We start from the raw sequence: 25,847 nt of genomic DNA, 5'->3' as shown, positions 1-25,847 counted from the left end.
TTCAGTAGGTTCCAAAAGACACTGGAGATGGCACCTGCCTTAATATTTAAAGGCAGGGGGATCCAAAGAGTAGGAAACCAGTGCTAGTCCTACTCATAGTAGACCTGTTGTAGTTAATGGATGTGACTAATTCAGATCCATTAATTTCAGTGAGTCTACTCTGACAGGTAAAGCTTGGTTACAACCCAGAGCGAGAAGCAGAAAGCACCAGAGGATCCACCATCTCTGCTTCTAATAGTAAACTTGATTGTTGAGAGATGATGGGACTGTATCCAAAGTAGAGCCACCAACAAACAAGAACCTGAGGGGGTGGCCCTCTATAGCTTACAGAAGTACAAGAAAACCAACCAAAAATAGCCCAATATGGACTGAGCATGCACAGTGGCCAATGCTGAGTGCCTTAGGAGAAAAACAGGAAAAATTGGGGGGGGGGGGTTAGAATGGAATGGAGTAACCTGGGGAAGGGTATGAGCTGGCTGGCCGGCAGAAGGAATGGAAGTGTTCCACCCACGAGTGGTTCATTGCAGGTCCCGTCCCAACAGAGTGCTTATCTGTTCAGAAATGGCATTTCCCCAAAACTAATCGTAATTTCAACACACTTGCAGGACTACTTAGTTAAGCAGAAATGTAGAAGCTTGATTTCAGAATGTCTACCCTGAGTATTGTTGCGGGGCCAGAAAATTGCAGACAGAGGGGGAAAGAAGAGGGACTTGGCCTGCTCAAGGCAATTATGATGTACCATGGAGTAAAAGTATCCCAATTGCAACAAATAGTGAAATTGAGCCAGGTAGATACAGTATCCAGCTAAGTTCTACTCAGGGTAGACATTCTGAAATCAATGTACCCAAGTCAGTCATGTCCCATCATTTTCAATGGGTCCACTCTGAGTAGGACTAACATTGGGTACTGCCAGCTAACAAGATCTGAAGTGGCAATTACTGACTAGGAGCAAGAACTTAGGGCTGTAGTGGCATAAGCTCAATGAAGACATCAGCCACCAGGGTGTAGTAGCCATTGAAAGGGCTGGTTCCAGGATCTTTAGGAACAGGATTAGGGATGAAACTGACAGTGTTGTAATGTCATTATACAAATCAGTGGTGCAACCACCAACAGGAATCATGTGTACAGTTCTGGGCATTCAAATCTGCTGTGCAGGGATTGTGACTTTTTGGCTACATAAATAGGTAATGACACTTAAAACCTGAAATGCTGGCAACCATGGGGTGAAGATTTATTTATTTTTAAGTCTTTCTGGATCCAATTTCATCCAGCCTTCTTTCTCCAGTGGAGCTCAGTCAGGTGCTTCTGTGAGGCTCACAAGTGGAACGTGAAAGCAACAGACCTCATCCCCCATCAGAAATGACATTTTTATTTTTATTTTAACAAATAGTACAGATTTAAATCATGAGCAAGCTGGAAATGTTGGGTATTGAATCCTACAGCACTTTCCTTGCCTTTTAAAATAATAATGGTTATTGTTTTTTAAAAAATATATTTTCGTTGTTTACAGCACTAGTCCTACTCAAGAGTAGGCCCACTAAAACTACTGGACCCAAGTTAATCATGCCCCTTAATTTCAGTGGGTCTGCTCTCAGCATGCCCCTTTCTTTGGAATTTTAACAGAAAAATATTGCTGTATAAACACATCAATATAAGCAGTCCCAAAACAGGTATCTAAACGAAATTGAGTAAGTGTAAGCATATGTTCATGGCAGTGAGATCCTTGAGCCGCTGAGTGATAAACTATTCATCTTTCCAGCCTTGCAGTGTAAGTCTCTTAGCCAATACAAGAGTTTGCAGAACCCACTCTTGCCGCATTTTGAACATTTGTTGTTATGGTGACAATTTCGAGAGATGTTTGCCCAAGGTCTCTTGATAGCTTTTGTATGCAGTTAAATAAATAAAAATACACAGTGCTATTACCTCTTGGGAGGTAGTGGCTGTCAGCCTCCCTGTTCATCACCCCTCCTTCCAGTGCATACACAATCCAGACTGATTCTTGCTTTGGTTAGGTAACCACTCAAACGGAAATCATTTTTATTACTGGCATTGGCAATACTTTTTTGTCGTGCAAGGAAGGAACCTGCAAACAGCCCTGAAAAAGGGGGTTGGTGCGATTCTGGGGTGGGGTGTGTGGGGATTCAGGCCAAACACTGTTAGCAACCCGGAATTGGAAACCATGGTCAGACCATGTTTTTCAGTTCTGAAGGCTGGTTATGGTTTATGTGAACTTAGGAGTTGGGAACATATGAGCCAGGTTGCTGGATCAGGCCAAAGGGTGGGGGTGGGGCATCTAGTCCAGCATCCTTTCCCTACAGTGGCCAACCTGGTATTCACAAGCATGCTGACTCTGACAATAGAGGGTAGAGCATAGGTTTTGTGACTGGTGTCACTGATAGCCTTATCTATGAACCTTCCTCCCTGCAAGGGATACATTTGTTTGTGGGGTAATCCATCAAGGGCTCCATGCGGGGGGGGGGGGAGCAGGAGAGAAGGTATTGGGCCAGGACCATAGCCAAATTTGGGGCAGAGCCACACCATCCTTTCTCTCACCACGCCAACATTCGTTCATTCTGTTTCCCATATACTGTTTATTGATTCATTCGTTGATTCATTCCTTCTCCTTCCCCCCCTCTTCTCACAACACTTACACACACATCACACCATTCATGCATTCACCCCCTTTATAACTTCTCTAAAGTATTGTCTCTCACACATGAATACATGTTCACATTTCCAGTGGGGATGGAGTCAGAGCGGTGCAAAGGCTTGCTAAGCTGATACATTTATGGAAAGCTGCTTGATCTGCTTATTGGAGCTCAGTCATATAATCTCTCCCTCTGCCCCCACCCACTCAGTGCCAGTTTTCAGAGCTCTCTGCCCAGAATTTGTTGTCTTAGGCTAGAGTGTTACTAGCTCCTCTATCATTACTTGTCTTGAGGAAAGGGAGAGGGCTTCTTATGGCCCATTCCAGCTTGGGAGGTAACACAGCAAGTCCCAGGAAGAGCCCATAACTCAGTGGCAGAGCATGTGCTTTGCACGCAGAATGTTCCTGCTTCATCTTAAAATAATTGGATGAAAGGTGGGGTATAAAACATAGTAACTCAAAAAGACTTGTCCTGGGAAAGCTGACAGTGCAATGTCTCTCCCCCTCTCCCTCCCCTCCATCTATGGTGTGTGTATAACTCTGTGCTGTGTTTACAATCCCAGGGCAAGGCTCTCAGAAGATATCAGCATCCGTGACTTCTGCTGCTGCTGCGCCCACTCCATCAACAGTTGCCCAGTTCAACAAAGCGTTCACATTTACCACCTCTGTGTATGTATGGACGTCTTTCTGTTTCCGTTTCTTTGATGTCCCTTGGTAGCACTAATGTTACGAACAGCAAGGCACGTGATCACTTTTCAGAGGGTCGGTGTAATGCGGTGGTTATATTCCTGAGAGGTGTGTTAGGCTGAGCAATGAAGGCCACCCTGGCCTCTTAGTTCGAGTCTTGGTTAGAGCAGCCGTGGGCAACGTGGTGTCCTCTAGCTGTTTGGGATTAGAGCTCCCATCAGCCCCATGCTGGTAGGAGTTGTAGTGGAGAGCACCTGGCATTTGACTATTACAGGGGTGGCCAACTCCCAAGAGACTGCAATCTACTCACAGAGTTAAAAACTGGCAGTGATCTACCCCCTTTTTGGGGGGTTCAGATCAAAGTTGTTGAGTTTTTTCAGGGAGGAGGTTAAATGTTGAGCTTTTTTAAGGGGAGCCACGGTTGTTCAGCTTCTTTGTGGGGAGCCAATGATCTACCAGTGATCTACCACAAACATCCAGTGATCTACCGGTAGATCACAATCTACCTGTTGGACATGCCTGGACTGTTAGATTGAAGACCCGGGGAATAACCTTCAGTACTACCTTGCAGGATTGTTGTGAAATTAAAACAGGAGAGTCATTGCTGTCACCTTGAGCTCCACGGAGCAAATATGGGGTGCAAGACCGGAGCCCTCACCCCACTTGGGAATAAGCACAATGAAATCCAATGCTTCAGAATAGGCATGGCCAGGTTTGCAGCCTATGTGCACTGCGTGGGAGGTGGAGATGAAGCTCAAGTGAACTGTTGTAGGGGAGGGTACAACAACCTGTCTTCTATCCTGGTTTGGCTGCCCTTGGCTCTTGTTGACAAGGGTTCAGAAGAACACAAAAACCCCACAAACACACAACATTCTATCTCATTACCAGCCACCACCAGAATTCTTGGCAATATTTGTAAGCCGATTTCTCCATAATGGCACTAGCCCTAACGATAGTCCTTTTGCTAGGACAGAAATTGTATGTCTCACAGTGTTTTGGTCAACCTGCCAGTAGCCACTGGTGTGCGTTGAGACTGGTGGGTTTGGGAGGTCAGGAGCCCAACAGCAGGCGGCACCAGAGCCAATGACAGGCAGAGCCAGCTAAGTCCTCCCAGCTGAGTTCTGCAAGGGGCAACACTGATTTGATTTGATTTATTGTATTTCTATGCCGCTTTCCATTCAAATAAATCCCAAAGTGGCTTACAAACAATAAACAACAATAACAGAACACAGGTGGGGGCTGATTGAAGTCAGTAGGGCAGTGCCTCATTTGCCCAGGCTAGTCTCCCCTGCAACCTGCAGCACTGGATATATAAAATAAAATATAAAATCAAAAGCATTCATGCAGATCCAGGCACAGACACTGAAATGCAGCCATGGAGGGGCTGAATTTGAGAGCATGGAAGCTGGAAAAGATGCAGTGGCCCAGTTAGCCATAACGTAGCTTTTATGGCTTGGGAGGGAAAGCCTGTAATCTATACTCATGGAGGTGACTAAATCGTCCTTTTGCCATCTGGAGGCTTCAGTTGCATAAGCAGTCACATGGAGAAGGTCGCCATGGGGTAGGCAGTTCTCATTCCATCACATTATAATCAGATCTGGGGAACAACCATTTAGATCAGGGTTGCGGTTGCTGAACTACAATTCCCACCAGCCTTTGCAGCCAGCATGGCCAATAGCCAGGGATGATTGGAATTATAGTTCAGCAAAATCCTCTCCCACGCCTGATTCAGATGGGAAGGGGTCACGGGGGATTAGGAACCCAGGCTCCCATGTGTGAATTAGGAGAAGCTAAAATTCTGCACTGTGCATGTGTTCTGCAAATTAAGTAACCATGCACATGTTTTATTTATATATGGAGGGGTCGTTCAGCGAACACTTTCATCTTGTCATGCAGTTCAGGTAGAATAGCTCATCATCTCATTGCTTTTAGGGAAAAGCCTGTGTTATGAAAACCTGAAAATAAATGGAGAGAAAGGTGGCACAGTTGTTAAACAGGACTCTCTTTTTAAGAAATTATTATGATGACTAGATCTGTTTGGCCACTCACTGACGCATACTTGGGTGGCATATAGAGCCACAAAAAACCAAAAAGCAACACAGTGTTAAATAGACAATGCATAGTGCAGGTAGGTAGTGAACTATTGGCATCCTACCAAACTATACTTCCCATTAGTGAGAGCCATGATGTTTAACTGGAACAAATATGTAGTGTATACACGTGTACCGTCTTCCCTCCCCGCCCCCTGCAAACCTTCTGCTTCCCTTCTTGAAAAGGCCAAATATTGTACATTAATGTTTTTGTTTTGTCTTCTAGACCTGAAGCTAACCTTGATGCAATCCTCACCTCTCTTGCAACATCTGTCCCTCCAGTAGAAGGTGAGTTTTTGTTTTAAAATGGGGTGTGCATTTTGAAGAGAATGTGGCCCTCAGGCTGGGGGGGTGGGGGGAAACTTCTCTAGTCCTGCTGGTACAGCCACAACTCCTTCCTTCTCTAATCCAGGGATAAGGAACCTTTAGCCCTCCAGATGTTGCTGAACCACAGGTCCCATCAGGCCCAGCAAGCATGTCCATAGCAGTCAGGGATGATAAAGCTCAACAGCATCTGATGGCCTTTTTCTTAACTGGGTATGCTGGAGGTTGAACCTAGGCTCTTCTGCATGCAAAGAATATGCTCTACCTCTAAGCTCTGCCACTAAACATAAACCTCCCTGGATATATGCAGTAGGAAAGGAGTGTTGTTTAGTTGTTTAGTCATGTCCGACTCTTCATGACCCCATGGACCAGAGGACGCCAGGCACTCCTGTCTTCAGGAAAGGAGTAAACAGAAGCAAATGTTTCAAGAGATTGGGAATACCTGGTTGACTTGATCTATAGCTGCAGTTTGCCAGAAGTTGGTGAGTGGTTTATGTAACAGACTGTGGAACTGATGGTCTGGAAGAGGAGGGGGAAAAGGTTTTTGAGGTTAAACCAAACAATACACAACTCAACAAACTAAGCAGAGGGACATAGGAAGCTGCCTTTGTGAGTTGAGCTGTTAGGGTCCACCTAGCATGGTATTGTCTGCACTGAGTGGCAGTGACTCTCCAGTGATTGAGGCAGAGTTTCTCCCAGCCCTGCCTGGTGATGCTGATTGGGATTGAACCTAGTGATCAGTGAACCTTACCTTTGAAATTTATTTGCTTTGTGTCTTTCTCTTGTGCCTTGGCAGCAATACCTTCTCCTCCAAAACAGCTGAGCCAGCCTGATGCCTTTCCCCTTGGCGGGAACGTGAAATTTGGAACCCCTCTGGAGAGCTCTTTCACTTTTGGGTCCGCAAAACCGTCCAGTCTTCCAGGAGTCCCCATGACAAGCAGTGGCTCAGGAGATCCAAGCCCGGCAAACAGCCAGGTGACCTCAGCCCCTGTGGCCTCCGTCCCTTTCTCAACCTCTGGGAAACTGGAAGGGCTTCCATTAAAACAAGGAGATCACCTCTTCCAGGGCACCGCTGCTGGGGAGACCCTTGGGAGTTTCTCTGGGTTAAGAGTCGGTCAAGCTGATGAGAATTCCAAGGCTGCCACTACCAAACAGCCTCCACCTGTTAATGCCACAGGAGGACAGCAAGCAAAAGCAAGCACAATACCTTCTGGGTTTACTCTTGGAAGCTCCTTGCAGGTCAGCAAATCAACAGAGGTGGCTGCCTCTGTGATGACAACCAGCTTAACATCAACGTCTGGCAGCACCATCTTCAGCAATGTCCAATTGGTCAACACAGGGTCTCCTGCTCTCTTTGGAGCGCCTGCAGGAGGTGCCAAATCAACTTTTGCACTTGGGATTCAGCCAGCAAATGCCGCAGCAGCAACACCCTCTTCTGCACCGGCGGCAAACGCTACTCTGTCATTCGGAAGTCTGTTGAGTTCAGCTCCAACTGCTGTGGGCACCACACCAACAGGTAAAGGAGAGGAAGATGCCAGAACCTCCCCAGGCCCTGAAAAGCTGCCTCAGAGTGATGCCAGCAAGCTTGGAGCAATGCAGCTGCTGCCCCAGCCCCAGGTCCATACTCCAGAACCTCCTCGAGATCCTCCCGCTCTGGCCACACCTTCGTCGGAAGAGGTGGATGCAATCAGTCTTGCTGTGGCAGCAGCGGGAACAGTAGCACCTGCCAAAGAAGCCGTTCCCGCCACTTCTCCTACTGATTCAAAGGCTGAGGTGGTTTCTGTAGCAACATCTCTGGACCAGCACACTCCAGCAACCTTGCCTTCAGCAAGCATGGCCTCTCAGCCTGCCGAAGTGACCAGAGCGCTTCCAGCTTCCTGTAGCCCAAGTGCGTCCATCCAGGCCCCGGCCACTGGCACCTCTGCGTTCACAGTCAATGTCTCAGCCCCTTCTGTGTTTGCACAGCCCCCTGCCACCTGCTCTTCTGGCTCAGCCTTCAGCCAACCTGCAGTTGAGGCATTGGTGACCCCTTCCATGCCCCCCATCTTCGGCCAGCTCTCTGCAGCGCCGCCTTCTCCATTTAACCAACCCCCTGCCACCCCGCCACCATCCACCTCCACCATCACCACACAGGCAGCAACTCCCGGGTTCAGTACATCAGCTTTTGGTGGTGCCACCACCTCCACAGGCTTTGCTCAGCCAGCCTTTGGCCAAGCCCCCACCTTCGGCCAGCCAGCCAGCACATCCAGTGGGTTCACCTTCAACCAGGCAGCCTTCGGGGCTGCTCCTGCATTTGGGCAGATGGCTTCTTCCACCACCCCTGCATCCAGCAGTGGGAGCGTCTTCGGGGCACCATCCAGCACAAGCACCACCAGCTCCTTCACTTTTGGACAGCCTGCGGCCACTGCAGGCACCAGCCTCTTTGGCCAAAGCAGCACCCCTGCTTTTGGGCAGAGCTCCAGCTTCGGGCAGGGGGCATCCATCTTTGGGGGTGCAGCCGCTGCCACCACCCCAACATCCTCGGCTGGATTCAGTTTCTGTCAAGCTTCAGGTAAGAAGGCATGTGCAGGGACCAAGGGGTAATGGGTTAAGCGGGAGAGGAAAGAGCCATAGCTCAGTGGCAGAGGGACTGCCTTGCATGCAGAAGGTCTCAGCTTCAGTACCTACAATCTCCATGTTGGGTCAGGAGAGACGATGAGACTCAGTGTGGACAATACTGAGCTGGTTGAACCCAGTGCCCTGGCTCAGTTATAAGACAGTATCCTATGGTTCTGTTCAATTCAGCCCTTCATTCAGATCCATGAGGACTAGAATCTTGCTTTATTTTTTAAGGGAAAGGTCCATGACTTATTGGTGAAACATCTGCTTTGCATGCAGAAGGTCCCAGGTTCATTCCCCAGCAGCATCTCCAGGGCTGGCTGAGAAAGACTTTCTGCCTGAAACCCTGGAGAGCCGCTGCCAGTCAGTGTAGACAATACTGAGCTTGAAAGACCAGTGATCTGACTTCAAATAAGACAGCTTCTGGTGTTCTTCCTGTGTTTCCATGAGGTGTCCTGTGGCACCTTAAGTGGTATCCCACCAAATTTTAAAGGTGACTTTAAAAACCTCAAGTTTTCAGAAGAAATATCAATGATCTGGGACATTTTTAGTTTTCTCACTGAAAGAATTGGAAATGCAGTTCCTGCCTGGAGGCCCCTGTAATGTACAGGAAAGGTGATGGGGGAAGCCCAGGGCATGATCCATCAAGACATTCCACTCCCCAGAAGCACAGCAGGGGGATGGGGCGAAGGGAGCTCTCCCCATGGATCACAGTGCCCAAAGGTGGAAAACTAATTAGGTTTCAATATACAAGATGCACATTTAAGAAAGAACATCCCCCCCCCCCGCCCTGCTAATTACCAGGACAAAATATTTTAAAAGGCATAAGTGAGCCCTGCCTACAGGAAAGGGGCCTTAATTACAGGAAAGTGCCTTAGTTTTGATGGCAGGGTATGCATTTTGAAGTGAGCAGGGGAATTCTTTTTAATACAAACACTTCATTATCTTTTCATGGGAACAGGTGATTAACACAGCTCCAGATCCTTCTTGCACAAAGGAAATCTGAGTCCTCGGCTAGGACTCATTTAGCAGTTGCTGCCATTTTGAGATGTATTTAATGGAAATCCAGGCCTTTTTAATTCCTTCAAGATTTTAGAACCTCAGCATTGCTCAGTATTTTTGCTTTTTTTGGAGAAAAGGAGAGGTGATGGGAGTTGAAGCTTATTCATGTACAGGGGGCACCACGTTGCCTATCCTGGCTTAATGTAATATGTTGAGGCCATGCTGTGCTTATCACTAAGCCCACAATTAAAACCATTTTGCATAGCAATCAAGGCCAGCAAGAGCACCGCAATAGGGGGCGTCCAGATGACATCACTAAATGTAGGAAGCTACCATATATTGATCAGGTGATCAGTGGTGTCCACATGGGCTGGCAGCAGCTCTCCCGCATCTCACACCAAGGGAGTCTTTCCCAGTCCTTCCCAAAGATATGGCTGGGGATTGAACCTGGATCCTTCTGCATGCAAAGCAGGTGCTCAACCCCACTGAGCTATGGCACAGTCCTCCTCTCTCCTCCCCACTTCTTCTCAAAAGACCTGGGCAAAGAGGTACATTTTTGTGAAAAATTATACAAGGAGGGGGCCACACTCAACTCGTAAGGGGGGATGTTCCATAGCCTGCCGCACATCAAAGCACCTCCTACAAACTTGACATGGCAGTGGCATTTCTAGCAAGGCCTCCTTATTCCGCACTTGCAAGTCTATATCCTATGGTCTCCTTCACTGACTTGTTCTCCTCTAGACACTTTGGATTGTATCCCCCAGTTAACCTGGCTTTTTGGACTACAACTCCCATCAGCCTCAGCTAGCACAATCCAGTGGTTCCCAAAGTCTTTCAGGCCACTTCCCCCTTGGTTCCATAAACTCATCCCCAGTGCTCCCTACCCTATGAAACGCATTATTCAAAATTTGCATGATTCACCAAGGGCAATGAAAACACAGTGCAATTCAAAACACTGTGTTAATCAATGGCAGAGTTATTCAAAAGACAATTAAATATATTTAGGTTAGTTAATTCAACAGAATTGATGAACTTCATCCAGTGATAACATCTTCCCACTTTGGCAACCCCTAGCCTGGACAAAGGGACTGGCTTGGCAAGCTTGCTTTCATGCATTCTACCCCAGACACAGGATCCCAATATTTGGAAGGGACTCCTGGCATCATCCAGACTGACCCCTCCCCTCAAACTCATATCTTTGGTTCTAGTCCAGCAGTCCTCATTTGTCTTGTGTCTAAATGCTGACTTTTTCTCCCTGCCCTCTTTTCTTTCTTTTTCTCCCATGTCCAGCATTTGGCTCCAGCAGCCCAGGCCCTGTGTTCGGGCAAGCAACCAACACCAGCGGGAACCTCTTTGGCCAGGTAATCTTTCCTGAACTTATTGTCACGCTTCTTCATGGGCAAAAAAACCCCTGTGCTTGGTTCTGGTGGGAAGAGCAGGGGAATCCCCCTTAGGGGTTTATATATTCCAAGACTGTAGATCAGGAATAGCCAATGTGTTGCCCTCTGGATGCTGCTCATCTCCTGCCTCCCACCATCCCTGACCACTGGCCATCCTGGCCAGGGCTGCTGGAAGCTGGAATCCAACAACATTCTTGAGGGCACTACCTTGGTTCATCCTGCCGTAGATTTGCATTGTGGTCGATTCAGGGACATACAAGGAAGTGCTTCATACAGTGCAGAGCAATTTGAGTTGAGGATACCTTGAAGACCACATGAGCTTTTATATCCTAGCTCACCTGACCATGAAAAAATGTCTGTGCTCTGCCTTCACTGTTTGAAGCAGTGATGTTGCTGAACACCAGTTTTTGGGAACCCCAGGAAGGAGAGAGTTGCTCCTTTTGCTTAGGTCCTGCTTGTGGGTTTCTCACTGGGGCAACTGGGTGGCCACTGTGAGAACAGGCTGCTGCACAGGATGGGCCGCTGGCCTGATCCAGCAGGCTTTCCTTATCATCTTCAATCTGTTCCCCAAAATCCAATCTCCCATCTTGCAGGAACTGATTGGCTGGCTCCTATCTTGCCTCCCTCCCCACCTTGCCCACTTTGCTAAACACAGGATTCAGATTCTTTCCCCTAGAAAAGATGGCTCTTGTGTGCTTAGCAGAGTAGGGGGAGGAAGAGCCTAGAAGACGGAAGGAAATACATTGTCCTTCACAGCTTGCGAGTATTCAGATGTCTATAGCCCACCGCAATTCCCCAGAGGTACAGATGAAGTTGAACACATTATCTACTTAATACTTGCTTTCTAAACTCATGGCTGTCCCATCCCATTCATCTGTCAGGTTAGCAGATAATACTAAGCAGTAACTCTTTCGTGGTGGTACCTAAACCCTGGAATCTGTTTCCAGCTTCAGGACAGTCAGTCCTAGAGAATGACCCTTTTAAATAAGCTGTCAAAACTTTTCAGGGATGTTTTCATGTGCATGTGTGTGTGTGTGTGTTTTATCTTCTTCTTTTGCTGTTGTGATTTAAAAAATAGTAATTGTGACTTTCTTTTCCTTTAATTGTAGTCCACTTTAACAAATAACTTTTGAAAATCATGCTATGTACCGTACATTTCGCCAAATTTTTTGTATGTAAAATCAGTTATAAGTACAGTCATACCTCTAGTTGTTCGCTTCATGTTGTGGATTTTTGGGTTGTGAACATGGCATACCTGTAACTTCCCGGTTTTGCCACACGCGCAGAAGCGTTCTGTGTGCTTTGCACATGCGCAGAAGGGCTCTATCATGCTCCGTGCTTGCGCAGAAGCACCGCTCTCGCTGCGGACTTTTCAGGGTGCAAATGCCACCCCGGAACGGATCATGTTCGCAACTAGAGGTACCACTGTATCTAAAATATAAAGTCAGAGAATTTGCAAGCCCACTAACACTTTTTGGATCCTAGCCCAAGTCTGCAGGGGTGCTTGTAGAATGCCTCTAGTCCTCATGGAATCTGGCCCCTGTGTACCTGCGAGCCAGTGAAAACAGTTCTCCCCCACTTTTTGTTCCTCTTTACAGCAGACTTCTTCTGGCGGGGGTCTCTTTGGGTCTGGAAGCAGCGGCGGGAGAGGTGGTGGTTTCTTCAGTGGCCTAGGAGGAAAGCCAAGCCATGAGGCAGCAAATAAGAACCCTTTCAGCGCCACTGGTGGGGGATTTGGTTCCTCGGCCACCCAGAGTAAGTATTGCCAAGCGTGTTCAGTGTCATAGCTACTCCATCTTTGTTCCTCAGAACTGGCTGATTCACACAGGGTGTTCTCCCCCGCTCCCCCAATGCTGGAAGGCCTGCATCACCCATGTGTCATCACCTTATGTGAATGACCTATGCCGTGTAGAACTTCCCCCTCAGTGGAGCACTTTATGAATTAAATCTGTTTGCACTGGCAGTGGAAGCAAGGAAGCAAGTGATCAACTGGTGTGGACCAGGGACCTAATTTCTAGGCCATGGGTCGGCAAACTAAGGTACGCGGGCCGGATCAGGCCCAATTGCCTTCTGGATCCGGCCTGCGGACGATCCAGGGATCACCGCATAGATCGCCAGCATGTGCGCGTTCTTTTCCTCTCCCTTTCCCTCGCATGGTGGTGGCAGCGCCTCCTCCCTCTTTCCCTCCCTCCCTCCCTCCTCCTGGCTTCTCCCTGCCCTAACTAGAGGAGGAAGGGGGCTGGGCTTTGTTGGTGCCAGCAGCAGCAGCGCTTGACTGGCTGCCATTTTAAGCAGCCCCTCTTCGGAGCCCTTTCGCACGCAGCTCATCGTCCCTTCGCCGCCACCAGCCCCTGCCGCTTGCAAGACACAGGTAAGCAGCCACTGGGGCTCGTGGTGCTCTTGTATTATTCTACCCCCAATATAGTCCGGCCCCCCACAAGGTCTGAGGGACAGTGGACTGGCCCCCTGCTGAAGAATTTTGCTGACCCCTTTTCTAGGCCAACCAGAATCTTTTGGCTTTCACAGTAGCAACAAAGCCCAGGGTGAGGATGGGAATGGATTTTGGAAGTGACAGTGGTGGGGATATCAAGTCTGCTTGGCGGCCAACCATTAGTTACAGAGCTCCTGGGTTTTTTATTTCAAATCTTGTTTCACATGGGCTCAGTTCAGTGTCCCTATAAGCAGCTTAGGACCCATGTACCACTTAGGTGTCTCTTCACACATAAACCTGCTTTTGTATTGAATTTCTGCACCGGAGGCCCTTCTCTGGGCCCCTCTCCTGCTGGAAGTGAGATAGGTCCTGTCAGGCCTTTTAGAGGTGTTTTGTGTTAAGTTGTGTTTCCATTTCTGTTTTGCCAAAGGCCCCATTCTCACCATACACTTAAAGCACTATGGTCCCACTTTGAACAGTCATGGCTTCCCCCAAAGAATGATGGGAACTGTAGTTTGTTCAGAGTGTTGAGAGTTGTTAGGAGACTTCTGCCCCACCTCACAGAGCTACAGTTCCCACAGTTCCCTGGGAAGAAAGATTGATTGTAAAAACCACTCCAGGAGGGGAAGAAGGGTCACTTAACAACCCTCAGCACTCTTAACTCTCCCACGTCCCCACCCCACCCCAACCCTACTTCACACCCTCCTTGAGTGTGTTTGCCTGGCTGCAATGTGTCCTTGAACTCTGATCATGCCTCTTGCTTGCCTGATGGAGGACAGAAAGGAGTGTGTGTATGTGAAGGTGTGTAGAAACTAGCCTACTGTACAAAGGCAGAATTGCCGTTAGTTGCTCCACCCACATTTGCCACTGGCCCTGCCATGTGGCCTTAGGTAGGTTGTCCAGAAAGGAAAGTAGCCCTTGGTCTGAAAAAGGATCCCCTCCCTGATTTAGCTCCAATGCATACTAAGGCTTTTTAATGTAGTGGTGTCAGTATTTTGAAACCTTGTTCTTATTGAAATGAGATGAGCACCTACAGTTTTGACATTTTGTCACCTGCTGAAAATGCTTTTCTGCCACTAAGCACTTTTAGAGCATTAATTTGATTCAGCAGCGGTCGTTCTTTTCTGTATTATGATCAGCCAACTATAGGGGGCGGAAAGGGCTTCAGTCCCCTTAGTATTTGTGGGCAGGGGGCTGGGCCTCACCAGTGTTGAGCAGGTCGCCCTTCCCTGCCACCTGACGCCACCGGGAGAGCACTCATGTGCTGGGTGGGGCTGGGACGTGTGGAGAGGGGCAATTGCCCTCTGTCCATCTTATATCCTGCTGCCGCCAGGTGGGCAGGGGCAGGTCGTGCAGAGGGGTGTATGATGTCACGCACCACCGTGCCCCCTCAATGCGGGAGGCTAGTCGGTGCACCTGATTGTATAATGTAATTTTTTTGTACACCACCAAGATATTTTTCTTATGAGTTGATGATTTGTTAATATTCTTACAAATTATTATTATTATTATTATTATTATTATTATTATTTATTATTTTCTAATCCAAATTAGTGTAGTGAATAATCCAGAAATATATGTATATTCAGAAATATATGTATATTCTCTCTCTCTCTCTCTCTCTCTCTCTCTCTCTCTCTCTCACACACACACACACACACACACACACACACAAACACGCACACACACACACACAAGCACACAATTAATAAAGGGGGCTGGGTTCAGAAAGAAGCTGCAGTCTTAAGCCTAGTCCCCTAAATCTAAGGACAAAGAGGTCTAGGAACATACACATGTGCCTTATCCTTGAGTGGTAAAGAGAAGTTTCCACACACTCACAACACTTTGAACTTTCCTGGGGTTTGCAAGAGGATTCTGATTCTGAAGATCAGTGAGGCTTTCATTTCTGTAAGCCGTAACTGGACATGAATGTAGAGGCACTTTGAGAAGACAGGCTTTATACTCTCTCTCTGTGCACATTATAGTGCATCTGTCTTACTCCTTTGCTGAAAATGCAGGAACAAGTAGCACTAGTGTCCTGAATCCAGAATTGTGTGGCTTCATCTGTAGCCCTTTTGCTCAACCCAGCAGGGAGATAGGCCCAATTGGGCCTTCAAGTGATAGCAGTGGGGCTGCTCTCAGAACCCTATTTTTCTGCTTATTACATGTGACTGATTCCTGGCATCCATGATAAGGTGGTAATTTTTTCATTGGTGGCTATCAATAGACTGTTGTCATTTAAAATCTTTTCTCTTGCTCTTCATAGAGGGGCCACCCTTCCCTTTTCTGTGGTGTCATGATGCTCAGTATTCACATTTTAAGATGGGCAGTTTGATACAAAGCCCCCCCCCCCCTCCGCAGGCATCACTTCATTGATTCCAGACTGGTTGTTGCTGGTTCAGATGGTCAACCTCTTCTGAAAAGCAGATGGCTTGAGCTAGCCCAGAAAGCCAAATAGTGCAGAGGGGAGGAAAAACAACCCAGTGTGTCTAGCCTATTTGACCAGGAAGAGAATTCCATACAATCTTCTCAGGGAGGAGTGTATATGTGTGCATGTCGTATAGCAGCAGTAGCAGTTCAGTTAATAAGTCTTAATGGTCCTGAAGTTCAATGAAAAAGGGGGGGGGAAAGTCTTTACATTTCCAGAAAAGATGCTGTTCATCTGGTGCCAATTCTTTCTCACCATAGGCAAGCGGCGACGTGTGCCATCTTAAACCCCTGATCCTCGTGTCTCTCTCCCCCCCCCCCATTGGGCTTTGGGCACTTTTGGGGGGAGGCGGGCCTTTTTCTGGTATGTAAGAAAAGACTCTCGTTTCTCCCCGCCCCAGATACATCAAGCCTTTTTGGAAACAGCGGTGCCAAGACCTTTGGATTTGGCACCACCGCCTCCTTTGGCGAGCAGAAGCCGATGGGCACATTCAGCTCTGGTGGAGGGAGCGTGGCATCTCAAGGCTTTGGGTTCTCCAGCCCGACTAAAGCAGGTATTAGTTTGTCTATTGTTTCTTCTTGTGAACATAGGAAGCTGCCTTCCGCCAAGTCAGACCCTTTGGTCCATCTGCCCCAGTAGAGTCGGTGCTGACTGGCAGAAATGGCCCTTCTCCCAGGGTTTCAGGCAGGGGACATTCCCAGCTCTACCTAGAGATGCTAGGGATTGAACCTGGGACCTTCTGCATGTAGAGTGGATGCTCTACAACCAAGCTTTCCCCACTATAGGGAGAAATGGGGAGAACTTGTTCTTCTAGCATGGGGAAGATCCTCCTGCCTTTTGAACAACAGTTACATCAGATCTTGCGTTCTAGGCCAACTTACACATCACCACGTAGGGGACATTGGCTTTGAGTCTTCTTGTGGGTTTTCCCTTGTGGCTTCCAGTTGGGCCTTGTGGGAACCTGATACAGGGCAAGATGAGCCACTTGCCTGATACAGCGGCCAGACACTTCTGATGCTCTCCTGTTCTCCCTTCCACTTTTCACTTCTTTCTTCTTTTCAAGGCTCAGATTGGCAGCCGAACAGAAAACTGTGCAGCCAGGAGGTGCAAAGGGTGTGATTCCAGAGCGTGTTGAGAGGAAAAGAGAACAACTGAGAGGCAGTGAGGGGAGAGAAAGCGGGGTGCTGCAGGAGAGAAAGTGGAGTCAGACACATTCACAGAGGGAGGGAGGAGGCAACCATGTACACAAGTGTTGATTATGGAAAAACAGGTCTTCTTCTTTTTATGGGTCTTTCCCCACCACTGTTGTCATCAAATTGTAGATCATGTATTTCTCTAGATATGTAGTGAACTGACCCAAGAGGAGGGTGGGGAGAAGCAACCATAGAGGATGGTGCCCTCAATACTATTATCAGTGTTCCCACAGGGTCCAAAAGGATGAGTGGCCCTTGTATGTTTTGACTTTTAACGGTTGTGCTTATGTCCTGCTTTCAGGCTTCCTTTTGGGTCATCTGGTTGACCACTGTGAGAATAGGATGGTGGATTTAGATGGGCCTTTGGCCTAATCCAGCAGCCAGGCTCTTCTTAAATTCATATCAGGGTGCTCTGCAGCTCAGACCAGGAGCTCTGTAGGTCAGGTGCTGGTTCCCTGTGCCACTGGTACTGATGGATGGCAGAAAGGAAATGACCACAGCTCAGTGGCTGAGCACCTGCTTTGCCTGCCGCAGGTCCCCTTACGGTAGAACATGATATATAGTGCTATTGGAGGCAGCTTGACTCTGAATACTTGTTGCTGAGAATTGCAAGAGGGGAGAGGAGGGAAGCTTCTCACTGGGGCATCTGGTTGGCCACAGTGAGAACAGGATATTGGGCCAGCTAGACTTATGCCCTGGTGCAGCAACCAGGCTCTTCTTATGTTCTTAACTTGCAATACATGCATTGGTTCCCAAGAAACTTGGAGGACACGGGTAAAACCCAATGGCTCATGGACAAAAGTGTCACTGGATCTCTAATCTCTGCTAAATAATTCAGCTGCTCTCTCTCCCCCCCCCCCCCCCGACAGTTGTGTTAACAACCGGGTAGTATCTGTTACATTGGTTGGGACTGGAATTTCACCCAGGGTATTAAAATGCACCTCCAGTCAAAAACAGCAAGGAAGCTATATTGGTAGTCATTTCTTGTAGCAGACAGGCAGCCTGTTAATAAGATGGAAGTGTGTGTTGAAAAGTGTACATGTAAAACAGTAAAAACCGTGAGCTGCATGGAAGACTGGGGGAGGGGAGTTAATTCCATGCCAGGGATTATTGGCAAACGGACAGAAAATAGGAGTAGCCGGTATCATGATTCCTCTATGTACATCTGCAGGGCAGCCTCAGTTGAAATGCAGGTGATGCTTGTGTGTTCCAGTAAACCGTGGTTTAGCAGGAAGTGAACCCTGCCCAGCCTGGTTGCTCTCACTTGGCTCCTCCCTCTGGTGCAAGCAGGAGAAGCATACCGAGAGGGCACAGTTAAGCTTGGCTTCCTATGACAAACCTGTGTGGTTTGTTTTCCCCTGGCAAGTCAGAATCACAAGCCACAGCCTTCAACCATGGTTCTTCGTTTGCTTTCAAATCCTACCTTGTTTGGGAAAAGAGAACCCCAGCCTCAGCTTTGGATGTTACAGGAAGCCAGACTTAGTTGTGGCTTCCTGACTTGTTTCTCCTGTCTCATGCCAAGGTAAGAGCAAAGTGAGGAGTGATCAGGCAACTCTGCAGAAGCATGCCTCTTGTTCCCAATAAGGCAACAACTTGTTCTGACTTGTCATGCATCACCTGTGAACAGAGCCAGTGTGCAGATGTGGGTTTTTTAGGTCAAAAAGAGAAGGTCAGCCAGAATTATCATAAGTGGCACCTTTCCTGAGGGGCAGCTTAGGGGTTGGGTGTTGCTTTCTTTTAATTGAATCCCCCCGCCAGCTTCTATCCCAAGGATGGGGAACCTGTGGCCCTCCAGATGTCATTGGACTCCAGCTTCCATCAGCCAGCAGGGCACAGTGGTCAGGAATGATGGGAGTTGTTGTCCAGCCATGTCTGAAGGGCCACTGGTTTCTCACCACTGTTCCATCATACCTACACTTGATGCATAGGTACAATAGAGGCATATCAAATTATTCATGGTGTGGAGGAGGGGGATATAGGATTCCCCACTTCCTTTTTCTGTAATACTCAAACTCAAGTTGTTAGACGGTAGATTCAGGACAGACTAAAGAAATCAATTCTTTGGACAATGCAGAGTTTAAGGTGTGGAATTTTCTGCCACGAGCTGTCTTGGTGGTCTTTAATGGGCAGTGGAAAAATTCATGAAGGAGGGCAAAGTTTGTCCACAGTTGTTAGCATGCTAGGGGGCAGACAATGGAGGATTGGGCTTTGGTTTTCCCATCCTACTTATGGGCCTCCAGGATGCATTTGGCAGCCCACTGTGTGGGAAAACGGAGTTTTGGACTGGATTGGCATGAGGTATGGACACTTTCTAAGCCCAAGGGCTGCATGCCGGTGCTGGAGAGTTCCAGAGGCAATAGTGGGCGGAGCAGTGATTATCAATTGTCCCTTTACAGGGACAATTGTCCCTGTAGGCTGGTTTCTTCTCACATCCACTTGCTGTTCTCCATCCAGGCAAGCAAAAAGCATTGTCAGAGTTCAAGGGCACATTTTGGCCAAGGAAGGTGCAAAGTGGGGTCGTGTGTGTTGTCTGTGGAGAGTCCCAAGGACTAGGCAGGGGAGCCCTTGGAGGGGCTACATTTGTCCCCCAGACCTGATGTTATCCACCCCTGTGATGATGGGCCTTTGGTCTGACCCAACAGGGCTGCTTTCTGTGGCTTTCCTCCTTTACTTTAGAATATGATTATTTTATGCTGCTTTTCAGGACCAAGGCCGTTTCGAAGGGGCTTGCAGATAAATAAGTAAAAATTGTAACACAAAACACAATTAAATAACAGCATTGCGGCTCTGGTCTTCAAAACCACACAGAGTTGGAAATTTCCAAAAGCTAAAAAAAGAGCAGCATAAACACACAAAAACGGTACACATCCCCACCAACTGTCAAGTCAGCCTGTGTCATCAGATGCCATCATGCTGACAATAGCAGAGGGTATTCTAACGCCCCACCAGCTTCCTAACCAAATGTGAATTGGAAAAGGTGTGTCTAAAGAAAATTGGGGTGGAAACAAATGTCTCTCCCAGAGAAGGAAGTTACATAGGCGAAGAGGCCACCACCAGAAAGGCTCCATCACACATTCCTTCCCACTAGCCAGATTTGTACCTGCTGTCATGTCGGTGACCTGAAGGCAAACAAATTGGTTCAGTTCTTGGCTCAGTGTCACACACTTCCCGGGTGAGCCGTGAGTTTGTTTTTACAGGAGAGGCTCAAAAGATGGTGTGTGCGATGATGTCACTCCCAATGTGAATCGTGCCCTGGCGCCCAGGGGCTTTTTTGCACTCCTAGGAAAGGGCAGAGATGTTACTGGCTGTATGAGAGATGCTGCAAGCAGACTTTCAAGCAGACCTTGAATACTTTTTATTTCCCATACACCTAGTGTCTCCTTCCTTTTTTACGTACGTTTCTTTGTGAGAGCATGGCACTGAAAAGCAACTCAGAAAATAATCTTTTTTTGGGGGGGATAAAGACCCCCTCCCTCAGCTGTCACCAGTCATTCCCATTAGGCTGCCTCAGTAGGAGAGATGGGAAGCAGGGCTCATCCCATCAGCTCTGCCAGAATACCAGCTCCATTAAGCCAGCCGATCCTTATAAGAATGGCTGTTTAAGAACTGGTACCCAGATTTGCTTTTTTCCTCTTCCCTTCTTGTCCCATTTTCCTCGTTTGTCATGTGTTTCTTTTCTTTTTAAAGCTTGTAAGCCAGCCTTGTTTTCAGTTGATTTCACAGATACAGGCTGCTGCAGGAGCCTTTTTCAGGGGCTGGAACGGAAGAGTAATGTGCAAACACTGATAGATAAATAAATAAAGCTTGGCATCAGTTAAAATGAAAGTGGGGCGACAGGAAATGGCATCATAGACTTGGGAATGTCTTGCTTTCCTCCTGGTCTGCTTGTGTCGGGTCAGGGGTGTGTGGATAGCTTGCCTCTAGGGTGCAACACACCGCTGTGCTGAAATGGTTGCAGTTTTGCTGGCGACATCAGAAAACAGCTACCTTAGCAACTGCTATAGCTTCCCCCCTCCTTTTCCCCATCTTTTGCTGAGAGCTGCTGCTGCTGGCGGCAGCAGCAACTGCTGCTTTTTCATGCAGGCACTCTAGAGCGGGCATTCTTGGCCTGTTTTTCTTTTAATTCATGTCCAAGGTTTTTCTTCTTAAGGACATGCCTGCAGAATCTAGCCACCCCTTTTGCAGTAAGTGCTGTACAGAGGGTGAAGAAGGCAGCTCTTAATGACAAACTCTCCCATCCCCAAACCCCCCTTCTCTCTCTGTCTCTCTCTCTCTTTTTGGTGCATTCTTGGGGGGGGGGTGGAGAGTTGGGGGTGATGGTTTCCGATTTGCAGTTCTCAGGGACATCCGGACTCTCTCGAATGAAGGCCAGCAGGAGATCAAGGTTCCCCTTAGATGGGAAGTTGGGGGGGAATGCAGTGCTGTAAATCCGATAGAGCACTTCTCCTTTGCAGACATAGACTGCAACTCTAAAAGAAAAAGAGGAAAACGCTAGCTAAGGCCTTCCTCTGCCTAAAGCTGTTCCTTTCTGCTTCCCCACCCCCACCCCATTCCCACTTTTGCCTCTTGAATTAAGCAATGCTTCTCTTTCTCTCTCTCTCTCTCTCTCTCTCTCTCTCTCTCACACACACACACACACACACACACACACACACACACAGTCAACCAGAGAGGATTCATCAGACTATTGTCATTCCCCCCCCCCAATTTCCTTTTTTTAGTTGCACCTTAGAGGGCAGAGGGTATTTTGTAATATTTACTGACTTCATGTTTTCTAGGATGAAATGGGGGCTTTTGAAAGTGTGTCAGGGTCCCATTGCTTCTGCAGCACAAATAAAGCCCCTCTCCCCCGCAAGTTCAGGTCTCTGGGGCTTCTCCACTGGGAAATGACCTAACTCTGATTTCTTCTTTCTTTGCTCTTCTTGCCTTGCCTTTCTCTCTCTCTTTCTCTCTCTCTCTCTCTCTCTGTTATTTTGACTTTTTATTTATTCTTTTGCTTGTGTATGTCCCTTTCCCTTTTCTTTTCTTTTCTTTTCTTGTTTGCCTCTGTGTTTGCTCAGGTGGCTTTGGAGCTGCTCCTGTGTTCGGCAGCCCTCCCACTTTTGGGGGCTCCCCCGGGTTCGGAGGGGTGCCAGCATTCGGTTCAGCCCCAGCCTTTGCAAGCCCTCTGGGCTCGACGGGAGGCAAAGTCTTCGGAGAGGGGACGGCGGCCGCCAACGCTGGAGGATTTGGGTAAGCCACAACAACAAAAGCAACAAAACAACAGGGTCTTGGGGGGGGGGTTGCAGTGATATCCAGGTGCCCCATTTTTCTTTGTTTGTTTGAATAAATATTCTGCAAGCCACCCTTCATTTCACTACATTTCATTATATTGATTTCTTTAATCAGATTTCTTACTTACCCTTTGCCAGAAGGTCCTGGGGCAGGTAACAGCAATGAATTATACAATTTCCCCCAAACCCCACCCACCTGTGCAAGGGACAGCTGCCATTGTGCAGTCAGGAACCTTAAAGCCAGGGAAGCTTGCTTTCATTGCAAATCACCAAACTGGTTAGGATTGGCCGCACTACAGAGTTCCCCATGGAGATCTGTGATAGCAAAGTGAGCTGGGATTTGAAGTCATGCAGTGCCTATCAGCTTACTTCAAGCTCCATGGGGCTGCTGCCGCCAACTGATCTTTGGGGCTTGCAAAGAGCCAAACCCAGGGAGCCCCTGCTTAGTGCATTGAAACCTTGACCATCAGCTGATCAGTGGTACTACAACACACTGTGCTATTCTATTTACCAGCCTTGTACAGTGCTTTGAAGTCCTCATTGTGGGGACTTCAAAGCACCCCATTACCTGATGTCATTGCGATGTCAGTTGATTGGCAGGTGGGTGACTCTGTTAATAAAAGGAGGGCAGATACACCTCACCAAGGAGGTCATTCCACCAACGGGGAGCCACCATTGAGAAGACCCTGTCCAGGAAGAACACCAATCCAGGCAGCAGTACCAACATGGCCTCCCTTGCCATTCACAGCACCCAAGTTGGCTGATTGTGGATTTCTGCCTTCATCTAGCTCCTTTTGCTTCACTTATCTTTTTTAAAAGCCACACTCTTTAACCCACTGCTTGCTCCTGCTCTATGTTCCACAGGTTTGGCGGCACAGCCAACACAGTGTCATTCGGAACGCTAGCAAGCCAGAACACCCCTACCTTTGGATCCCTCTCTCAGCAGCCCACGGGTTTTGGCACACAAGGCACTGGCTTCTCCGGTTTCGGGTCGAGTGGAGGAGGAGGTATGAGCTGTTCTTGACCCTAAATAGAAGGGAGCTTGGAGAAGTGGGAGCGTGGGGAGCTTCAGCACTTGGTCAGTCATAAACTGTTAGAGGCTGGATTTCACATGAAAACCAAGCTTAATCGTATCTTAAAGGGGAGCAGGGGTTGCTTTTTAATTTTTTATTGCATTTATGCCCCACCTTTCTCTCCAAGTTGCTCAGGGTGGTGTACATGGTTTCTCTCCCTCATTCAGCCACTCACAACAACCCTGTGAGGTAGGTTAGGCTGAGAGGCAATGACTGGCTCAAGGTCACACCCAGTGAATTTTGTGGCTGAGCAGGGATTTAAACCCTAGTCAACACTTTTAACTGGCTACACCACACTGGCTCTCTGTTGGAGAGACTGAGGGACATAACTGTATCCAGCATACTTCCTTTCATTCCCCTTTGGGGGTGGGAAAATAGAAATAAATGTATATTTTAAACCACACTTTTAAAACCTTTATGTAAGGGTTAGAGCATTTTTAACCACCTAGAGACAATTGCAGTAAAGCAGTACATAAATTGTTTAAATATTTTTAGCAATTTACAAAACACACCAAAGCTGATGTTAAGCCCCCAAACCCAGAAACCTTCTGCCGCCATTCATTTCTCGGGCTTATTGCTCTCTGCACCTTCTGAGTAGGAGTCTGCAAAGTCTGCTCATGAACATGTGCAGAGTTTCCATCCCTTTGTCCTTGCCGTCCACCTGGTTCTTAGATGTTTTGAGGAATTTTTTCTCAGAACAGGGAAAATGGAAGTCCTTCTTCACACAGCCCCTAATTAAAATTTGCTCTCACAAGAAGTAGTTACAGCCACTAACATGGGCGGCTCTAAAAGGGGGTTAGACAAATTCAAGGAGGAATTAGGCTGTGTTCTACCTCTCCTGTCAGAGGGAAGGTGTCCCCAGTTGCTGGGAATCAGAGAAGCTGCTAACAGTTGACAGTACTGTGCTAGATGGACCCAGTGGTCTGACTTTTTAGAAGGCAGCTTCCTCTGTGTATGAATTAAAAGAAGAGCTTTGGTTGCGGGTTAGAGTTGAACACTAGACTGGAGAACTGGAGTGATTGGATACTGGTTAGGGGGCAGAGAGAAACTGTGCTGATGGAATCCTGACACCTTTCCTTAATGTGTGTTTTGTAATATCACCCATCCAATAATCCCTTTAACATTGCTTCCCCCCCCCCCCACCCCTTACAGGCTTTGGCTTTGGATCGTCTAATGCGTAAGTCTCTCTCGTGCTGCCTTCCACGTTGTCGGTAGGTTTTTTCAGTTTATTTTGTGCCAGAAAGAGAGCTTCTTTTGAGGTGAAATATATTATTAAATATGGTAATCCCTTCTTGAATTTTGAATCAGCAAGAGATGATTGTGGGCTTTGTTCCCTCTCTTGTAATAACATTAATGAGAAGCTTAAGATCTAGAAGGCAGTGTTTCTCCCGGGGACCTGATCCTCCCTTAGAAATAGGCAGCTCATTTCTTCTATTCTTCACCCCGCACTTTTTTCCTTTGTAAATGTAGGACTTTAACCAACTATTTTTGGAATGCTCCGCAAAGTGGGAACTCAGTAAATGCTCTTTGGAATGCAGAGCTCTCCTGAGTAAACTGAGGCAGCAGTGTGCCCACCATTGGAAAAGTTCCTGAGAGCCACAAGCACTGTGTGCCAAAGCAAGCTTTGCCATCGTGGTAGAGCACCCATCAGTCTTGGCCTACAGAGGCATTGTGAGACTCCCATCTCCCCATCAGCCCCAGGCAGTAGTCTAAAATATATGGAGCATCACAGGTGGTCAAAAGCTGTGCCTTTTGTTATTCTTGTTATTAGTATTATTTATTAACACAATTTTCATAATACAGCCTCCCCCTCATCTCTCAGCAGAGAGAAGGGGTGTCTATAAAGTACAATAAAACAAACAAACAGACAAACCGAAAACACTAATCTATCAGCACTATCAAAAATCAAGCCCAGAATGTTCAAAGAAAGTTTTGTATGCTGCTGGGAGATGTCAGTGCTTATGGGACTGGCCAGTGGTGCAGCCTGGCAATGATTGGCTGAGCTGCCTTTTAATTTCAGAGGTAGGAAGAGCAGAAAGAAGAATCTTGCCTGCCATTAGCTCTCAGCTGCTCAGGTCCATGAGCTTCTAAGGCCAGTCTGGTTAGGGCTGATGGGAGATGGAGTCTTACAAGAGGTCTGGCGAGCCACAGGTTTCCCCATGGAACAAGCAGGAGGAGGCCTCAGATTTGGGGGAGATGATCTTTTGAAAAGAGTGTTGGAAAAGGGGAAGGGTCAAAAGGAGAAGGCCTGGAGAGGCAGCCTGAGAGGGTAAGAAAGAAACTGGTGCAAGAAACACAAAGCAAGGCCAAATATCCAGACACCAGGAGCTACAGAGAGGAATCATTTCTCTCTCTCTCTCTTTCTTTCTTTCTTTCTTTCTTTCTTTCTTTCTTTCTTAAAAGCATTTGTACCTGATCTTCTGCCAGAAAGTCTCCTAGAGTAACTTACATACAAGCAGTTAAAACAAAGCAGTCCCTGAGACATAAATATTATTTGTTGGTTGGGTTGGGTTGGGTTGGGTAGAGGGAAGGCCTCTGGACTTTGCCTCACGTGCAAGGCTTGTAGAAGTACCCAAAACAGGGCAAGGTGCCACAAAGCAAGCTAAAAATAAGCTGGGCCTTTCACCCAGGCAGATTGGCAATCTCAACACTTTTTTGGGGGGGGGATCTTGGGGAGATGTCCTCCTCCTTGGCTCATGGG

The 25,847-nt window shown here is 47.7% G+C and overlaps 1 protein-coding gene across 8 annotated transcripts in view; it reads left to right on the top strand.

Moving 5' to 3' along the window:
- NUP214 (nucleoporin 214) overlaps positions 1-25,847 on the top strand; it is an 80,970-nt gene that overhangs the window by 54,222 nt on the left and 901 nt on the right. For 4 of the 8 annotated variants that reach the window (XM_081848456.1, XM_081848455.1, XM_081848451.1 and 1 more), the window contains 9 exons: positions 3,211-3,316; positions 5,651-5,712; positions 6,545-8,299; positions 10,639-10,709; positions 12,347-12,503; positions 16,008-16,160; positions 21,861-22,032; positions 22,938-23,080; positions 24,299-24,323. In XM_081848456.1, coding sequence (XP_081704582.1) covers positions 3,211-3,316; positions 5,651-5,712; positions 6,545-8,299; positions 10,639-10,709; positions 12,347-12,503; positions 16,008-16,160; positions 21,861-22,032; positions 22,938-23,080; positions 24,299-24,323 — 2,644 coding nt within the window. Of the gene's footprint in view, positions 1-3,210; positions 3,317-5,650; positions 5,713-6,544; positions 8,300-10,638; positions 10,710-12,346; positions 12,504-16,007; positions 16,161-16,670; positions 16,817-21,860; positions 22,033-22,937; positions 23,081-24,298; positions 24,358-25,847 lie in introns of those variants that run through there. The other 4 variants (XM_081848452.1, XM_081848453.1, XM_081848454.1 and 1 more) reach the window with 4 other exon arrangements.

Source organism: Podarcis erhardii, assembly GCF_964252035.2.
Source record: "Podarcis erhardii genome assembly, chromosome: Z".
NCBI classification, from domain to species: Eukaryota; Metazoa; Chordata; class Lepidosauria; order Squamata; family Lacertidae; genus Podarcis; species Podarcis erhardii.
This window is presented reverse-complemented; position numbering and strand designations above follow the sequence as displayed.